We start from the raw sequence: 8,291 nt of genomic DNA on the forward strand, positions 1-8,291 counted from the left end.
TTCACTGCAGGCGAGGATGACTTTCTTATGCAAATTGTACATAAACATGAAAATGAACATAAAGGGTTATTCTTGTATAAGGCAGCAATATATGCAGCAAGAACCCTTGGTCTTGGAGAAATAAACGCTCTTATGGAAGTCCGAAAGGAGGAATTTAAGAACGTCATCAGGAACGCCGAGGAAAAACTACTCCTTGGCGAACTGATGGACAAGTCCATGCACAGCGTGTTCTTGAAACACGTGCGTGATCATGGCTTGTCCACCCAGCTGACGTTTTCCTTCTTAAAGTCAGCTGGCCTGATGTCCGAGACTGAAGGGTTCATATTTGCCTGCCAAGATGGTGTCATTAACACTCTTGAGTACCGTAGCAAGGTGCTCCAGGTGCAGTTTCCGGACACTTCCTGTAGGAGGTGTAGACAACATTCGGAGACGCTTATGCACCTTTTGTCGACATGTCCTGTGCTGGCGAGAGGTGCATATATCCAGCGTCACAATACTGCCCTTAGAGTACTGTACTACTATCTTCGTCATTGCTACGGTATTGACGTGACACCAGTGCTGCCTTATCTGCCAGGAGATATTCCCCAGGTTGTTGAGAATGACAGTTGCAAAATTTATTGGAACATGCCATTTGCAACAACCCGGCGGATAGATCACAACAAACCTGATATTGTGCTCTTCGACAAGGCCACTCGTGACATTTATGTCATTGAGTTCTCGGCCCCGGCTGAATACAACATCTCAGCCAAAGAAGAGTACAAAAGACAAATATATCAGGATCTCCTGTTTGAAATTGGCAAACTTTACCCAGGTTACCGTGTCAAGCTTGTCGTCCTGATTGTTGGCGTCCTGGGAGGGATGAAACAGTCTTTTGTATCCTCACTTGCCAAAGTTCCAGCTTGCTCATCAAAAGCTGAGTTCTTGGCAGTTAGGATGCAGAAGGCTGTTATACTTGGTTCTCTCCGTCTCTTAAGGGAAATGACTTTGGCCTGCTGTGATCACTAACCGCCTTGTTGTGCGGAGTGGTCCAGCAGTAACGGATGGAACTCAGGCTGGGCCCTCGGAGAATCGGACTCTGGGGATAACCCCCCCCCTGAGCATTTAATAACAAAATAATAATAATAATAATAATAATAATAATAATTTTTTTTTTTATTTGCAAAGCACATATATATTTTCATAATTCGATGTTTAGTCTTTTTGTATATCTGATGTTCTATCTTTTGTTAATTTGTAAGCCAGTTAAATTGTTAAATTACTGTAAGCTAAGCTTGAAGAGTAAATAAATATTATTATTAACAGTTAATAAGTAATTTATTAACTACAATTTATTGACTGTTAATAAATATTTATTAATGGTTAATGAATATTTGTTAACTGTTAACAAATATTTATTTAACTTAAAAAGCAAAAACAGCAATTTTCTTTTGACACTTCTTATAATCCTATATGTTGGAATATATGGTAATTGTTAAATTCACTAAGTGAATTAACGTTTTTAATATTTAAAAATGTAAAAGATAATAATATGAGCTGTGATAGAATTTGGTATTTTAAAATAAACTTTATTATAATGTTATATAATGAATGCAAATAATTTATAAAGATGGTTTTTGTTTATAAGCAATCTTCTACTCATATGACATTGCAAGTGATACAAATTCACTCAACAAAATATTTATTAATTATTAATAACTATTTGTTAACTATTAATGAATACTTATAAACTATTACTAAATGTACTTTACCTCCAAATAAATATTTATTGAATGTTAAAGAATATTTATTAAAATTTCACAAATTAAATAATTGTCTTCAAATAAATTAAATTATTAATTTATAATTCACAGAAAGTGTACCCTTGTACATACAAAAAAATACAGTTTGTACTATCGATTACCAAATGTCACTCCGTCAATTAAAAATTAATATGACATAATTATATAAAAGAAATTATACAGTGTATAGCAATATACTGTTTAATTCCTAAATTCGATGTAATTGTGTGAAGTTTAACATAATTATAGCTTCTTTAAAAATAATACAGACATTCATCTAAGTTATTTCCTATAATTTTTTAGTTCTCATGTAGTAATGTTACAATATATTGCATGTCATCTTCAAGTAAATGACCAAAATTAATAGCTGGCATTCGGTAACACTTTTGTAATACCGACCTGAATGGGACTGAAACTAATTCAGGCATCAAGTCCGAGCATTTGAAAAAATCAATGCATGGTTGTGATGGAATATTATACTTGTACATCTTTTCTATTTTATTGTATCTGCGTACAAGTAAGTGATAAATACCGTTAACGAAGATAATGTTTTCTATTAGACAAATTGAATTATCTTTCAGTAAACAAGTCTGGTTTTTTTGCTCTGTTGACAATAGCCATTTTTTTGATGTTATTTTCATGTACTGAAGACAATCTTCTGAAAATCCCGATGGAAATGGTCCTTTAGTATGAGGTGCATACGCACGAATTAGATTAATATTTCTTATATTTCTTGTATTATGATACATATTTTTTTCCTGCGTTCGCCTTGAAAATTGTTGAAGTGGTTGATAATGAGTTCTTACACTTTTATATATTTCCGGCATGTTATTTTCATAACAAAATGCTGAATGTGAATCTACAGGCCCTAATTGTTTTACATCATCGACAAGAAGTACCAAGCCATGAATGTTGAAACTCATAAAATCTTTTCCATGAATTTCAGGAGCTTTATTTACAAATAAATTTTATGCATGCTTAGCGTATATTAATTGAGCGTCAGTTGGTGAAGGTGAAGCCAGAATTCGTATCGAAGTATGTAATAATAAAAAATGTGTTTATGCGTAATCTGGTAATATATTTAACAAAACACAGGGACCTGCATACAAGAGAAAATGGCGAAACTGTGTTGCTTTATATTTTGCAAAAGATGATACCGCATCACGTCGACGAGCAAAATCCGGTGGACACCATTCGTTCAGAGATTTCAACCGTCTGTCTAATTCTTGTATCTGTTCTTCATTTAATTTTTGGAACCCAGAAAATTTTCCTTCTATCCAGGCGTGGAATAATTTTTTCATTACACCTAACAGCACTAAATGCATGTAGTCAAATGGTACGTGTGATACAGGATTAATTTTTAAAACTGATAATGGACTTTCACCTGGTCTATGATGTTTTTTATCAGTACGATAATTATATTCTTCATTGGTTCGTAGACAATGATTAGTTCCTAAAAAACACATACGACGATAGCTATACTGCCCAAGTACTTTACATTTGGAGCAAGCAAGCATTGTATGAAGTATGTCCGACATGTTTTAAAACATAGACTCTGACCGGGGCATCTCCAATAAAACAATTAAATTTCACTGGGATTAATTTATTTCGGAAATTTATTCCCCCATTTTTTTCTATAGCTTCAAATTCTTCAGTTACACATTGGAATAATTTACTGGAATCGGAAGGTTTTTCCTTTCCCAGATACAATCCGATTATTATTGGAAGTGTATTAGGCAAGTTAATAACTCTTATCTGAATCGGCCAATATGACTTGGTACTGCGATTATCAGCTACAGTGCCATCAGTGCTAATATCAAGTATCAATTGAAGAGGAACATCACAAACACTTGATAACAATTCTATTAATGACTTAGATAAACCAATGTGTACGGATTCACCTGGTTCTATGGCAATTAATGTAATAGGAGCTTGAGGAGTATTTAATAATGTACGGATGTCTTTAGGAAATTTTTCAAAACAATTATGAGTCGCAAGAATTTTTAAAATACTGTTACCTTGAACAGTATTAATATTATTTTCGACAAAGCAATGTGCTAAATCTTTTTTTAAGCGATCACATTCCCAATTAGACATCTCCTGAAATTTAACATCAAAGATTTTATTAACTAATTGTATAATTGAAAAAAATGTATACCGAGATATAATACTTACCGAAATGTATAGATTAGATATTCATTATTTCAAGTGATTTCTTAATTTCGAAACTGTAATTTAAATTGTAATTTAAATTACTACTTGCTATGTATTAAAATATTGACATATGCTGCAATTTCTCTGGAACAATTCTGTCCTCACAAACAACGAAACTATTCTTTTTCAGGTTATCTGGTTTATTTACACTCTGTCAGCTGTGATGTGTGCAGTGTTAATATTCAACGACACACAATATTATTCAGACATATGATAATTATTAAGAGTTTCTAAAGCAATTTTTTGAAATGTTTAAGCTTACAGTTTTGTAAGATTGCTTATGTGTGTATTAATACACAATATATTTTTGTCTTATAATCAACTGAAACATTATTGATGAGTTATTTATATTGATTATTTTTCGTAACCCAGGAAAAAATGAAATTAATTTCCGTAGATCTGCGCGCTGTTTTTTATGTCAACAAAGTTATACGGAGATCAAATATTTAATAAAAAAACATTATCTATTTATTATTTTAAAAAGTTACGATTGGTAAGTAATGAATTTTACAAAAATTATTTCGTATATAGAATACATAGAATACTTAAATAGGATCAGGATTGTAGTGAAAAATAAAAATTAACCTGAATTAACCTTAACCTTAACCTGAATTAAGTGAAAGAAAATTTTACTACAATTGTTATTCTTATTATTATAAGTTCTACATAGTTTACGGATAATGTGGTGTAAAATAATACGTTTATTACTTTAATAATGAAATTTAGAAGTTGTCTAAAAATTATCAAATTAAAAATCTGAGAAGAAGTTTGAATTTTCACTTTACTATATCTTCCATACATAACAGAAAAAAATCAACAATAGATTCTAAATTTCCAAAGTATATTTTTAAACTGTATTGTTGTTAGATAAAATGAAATTTTAATTAATGATATTGCACAGTAAAAAATTTTGCATCATTGCGTCAAAAAATTTTTAACACTAAGTTTTTTGACGCAATGATGCAAAATTTCTTATTGTGTAATATGTATGTGAATTTAAATTTTACAGATACTAAATATGAGCCTAACTCAGTCCGTATCAAGAGCAACAAGATCTGGCAGAAATGTCAAAAAGCCAAAAAGATTTCAGTCATCGAGTACCGAGAAAGAGCTCAATGCTGATGATGTAACAACTGATGATGATCTGGAGAATTTTGATGCAACTGATGATGATCTGGAGGATGAACTAAGTAGCCATGAAAAAACTGAAGAAATGCATGCATCCATGATACATGTTTGAAGGAATGGCGGAAGAAACTGTCATTTTACAAACCGAAGACCCAACGAATAAACACGAAACCGGTTGCGCATAAATCTGATAATGTCATATCATCAAAAAAATTTATTCCAATAACATCAAATATGATCCAAGATCCACCTCTTTCTGTACATGCATTAAAAAATAATAAAAAAAATGCTAATAATTTAGCAGCTCAACAACTTAATAGTAATAATGGTAAAGCAAAATCTCAACAGACGAAGCCTGGTACATCGCCGAAAGACGATAACAATTATCAATATCAACGTATTGAAAAGTTAATAGTGACAAGCTTAAGAAGAATTGACGAGAAACAAAATGAAAGAATTGATAACCTGGAGAACATGTTACGACAGAGGGAACCAATGGTTGCCAATGCTCCAAGGAATAACACCATCGGAAATCATAACCCACGTCCTCCAGGTTTTCCTATTACTTCACTTGATGAGTATGATGCTCATGAAGATGACGATGATAATCAAGAGAGTCAGAATCAGTTACGCCAATATTTAGCTCAAGAAGAAGCTGGTTCATCAAATTGCAAAGACTCTATTCGCAAATTTTATTATTACCCATTTTCACCAAGTATTTTTAAAAAATTGCAATGGACTTCTCACAACTTGAAGAACCGTCCAGAAATGCGTGGTTTATTCAATTCAAAAATATCTAATGTCTTTTTTGAAGCAATTCATGAGTGTCAACATGATAAACGATTAACGTCAGACGCATTCAGTAAACACATGACTGCAGCCATGGAAGCAGGCAAACAGTCGTTACGTGATAGCCATAAACGTAATCAACGTAATAATCCGGCGCCGCGAAGATCATGTGCTACAGCTATAAAAGCAAAGTATGGACGTTTTGATGAAAATGCGAGAATGGATGCAAATGATGAAGACTAAATGTGATTTAATACTACTCTTTATACTATAATTATTGTTACGCTACTTGGCCTTATCGCACTAGTTCAAAGATTAAAATATTAATATTGATAAAAATATTAAATTATTTTATTTATTTATTATGATATGAGAATAAATATATATGTAATAATATAAAGACAAATTTTACAATGGATAAGACTCGTTTTATTTTTTTATAAATTTGATGCATAAATATGATATTCCAGAAGGTTTTTTTGGCGAGTTAAAAATAATTTTATATCATTACTATTGTTTGTGTCTTTTTTTTTCATTTTAAATCAAAAATCCAAAAAAAATCGCTTGAATTACTATGTTAAATATTTTTTTAAATTTCAACTGTCAAACTTTTCAGCAAGATAGCTTTGTTCCTTCACGTGTTCAGATTAAACGGTAATTTATATTTATATTTTCAAAAATATAATCGATATTTTACAGAGATTACTTTCTGCGTCGTACACTTTTTTGGTGGCGAAATGTCCAAGCCGAAACGGCTATGCAAAGTCCTATTTTCAACAATAAATTAAAATTATAAAAAATGGGAACAGAATTCCGGAAATTTCATATAAAAATTGCTCCCTCTTTAATAATCGTTTTTCAATTTTACGCTTCCTCTGTTAATTTTTGTTTAATTTTTAAGTCTCTCGATTTTTCTATTTGATTTTGACTTATATAAATTGCTATTTTTATTGGTAAAAATGTCTTGTCAAATTTAATGACAAATTTAAGAAGCTGACACTCGTATTTAAAAAAAAAAACTAGATTTATTTTCTACAGAGAACTCTGAGAACTCACTTCTCGACTACAATGTTGTAAATGAACCTAATGTAGAATGAGAATCTCTACTTTATAGGATACTCCCTAAGTTTAGCAATAGATGGCCCCAGATTTCTGGTCAAATTCTTGACAAATTCTGACTACAGTTTGGCTCAAGTCTTGACCAATAATCTTGGTCAAGAATCTGCACCAATTCTTGTACAATTCTTGATCTACAATCTTTCTACAGTATCTTGATCCATGCTGGCACAAGGGTTTTACCAAATTGCTACTAGGGTACATGGCTCGATTAATGAGCTTAATCCATTAAGTCAGTAAGATTGTAAGCAAGACTTCTGGTAAGATCATGAGCGAGATCCTCAGCGACATTATGAGCGAGATAGTCAGCCAGATTGTGAGTGAGACAGTCAGCAACGTCGCAAGAGAGCCGGTCTGTGATGCTATGAGCGAGTTCCTTGGCGATTTTGTTCTAACTAAAGTTTAGAAAGAAATAAATCAAATGGAAATTGAAATTCATAGAAACAATGAATTTAAAAATGAAAAAATCGAAATTTTTCAAAAATTGAAGTACATAAAAAAAGTAATTTATTTATTTAATGCTTATGTGTATAATGGATTAAGCTTCTAATGGATAATTCTTTATTATGTCCTAATTTTTAAGTTCCCGCTAAAAAAATCGAAGATTTTCAAAAATCGGGAAGTTATTGTTTTCATCCCGTTTTGAAAAAATCGAATTTTCATCAGATCTCGACGTTTGAAGGTCACAGGAAGCTTTCCTGACTATCCCCGCGAGGTTTTCACTATATCTGTGTTTGCTGTCGGTACAAAAGAGATTGACTAGACTGCTCTCATGAGTATACTCAAACTTAAAACAACTATACTTAAATATTTAACATGAGTCATTCTCATGGCAACTTCTATTATCGTTCTTATAAACGCGATGTCAAATGGCTGCTGCACATGCGCACCATGACTTAGCGGGAAGAAGACCGGCCGGCTCGGGGCTTGAGGCCCGAGGGACGCCATGTGCAAGTCAGTTGTACTGGAACCTGTGACTAGTGCAATATACCTGCTATCTCTCTGACATAGAAATTATTTCATTGCGTTTTATTGCTTGCTAAAATAATTAATTATTAGTTAATTATCATCTCTCGTGTTTAATAAAATTCATTTACTCGACATTTTGCGCATTATCTTGAATTCAACGTAAATTCTTAGCCAAATAGTTAAGACGCTAATAAAAACTATATCGTACTTAGTGCTTAGCATCGCGGCCATTATCTTTATCGCGTGGTAAATTAGACGCAGTAAATTATCATCATTCAAACCTTTGTTAAGAATCTT

The 8,291-nt window shown here is 32.1% G+C and overlaps 1 protein-coding gene across 1 annotated transcript; it reads left to right on the forward strand.

Annotated features, from left to right (window-relative positions):
* Window positions 1–4,913: 4,913 nt before the first annotated feature.
* Window positions 4,914–6,384, forward strand: LOC141536299 (uncharacterized). The gene has a single exon (XM_074256730.1). It carries the CDS (start codon window positions 5,355–5,357, stop codon window positions 6,150–6,152), a length of 798 nt encoding a protein of 265 aa, XP_074112831.1. The 5' UTR covers window positions 4,914–5,354; the 3' UTR covers window positions 6,153–6,384.
* Window positions 6,385–8,291: the final 1,907 nt, after the last annotated feature.

This window comes from Cotesia typhae, unplaced genomic scaffold (assembly GCF_013202065.1).
Source record: "Cotesia typhae breed Kobodo isofemale line unplaced genomic scaffold, CoteBio_Ctyphae scaffold_152, whole genome shotgun sequence".
NCBI classification, from domain to species: Eukaryota; Metazoa; Arthropoda; class Insecta; order Hymenoptera; family Braconidae; genus Cotesia; species Cotesia typhae.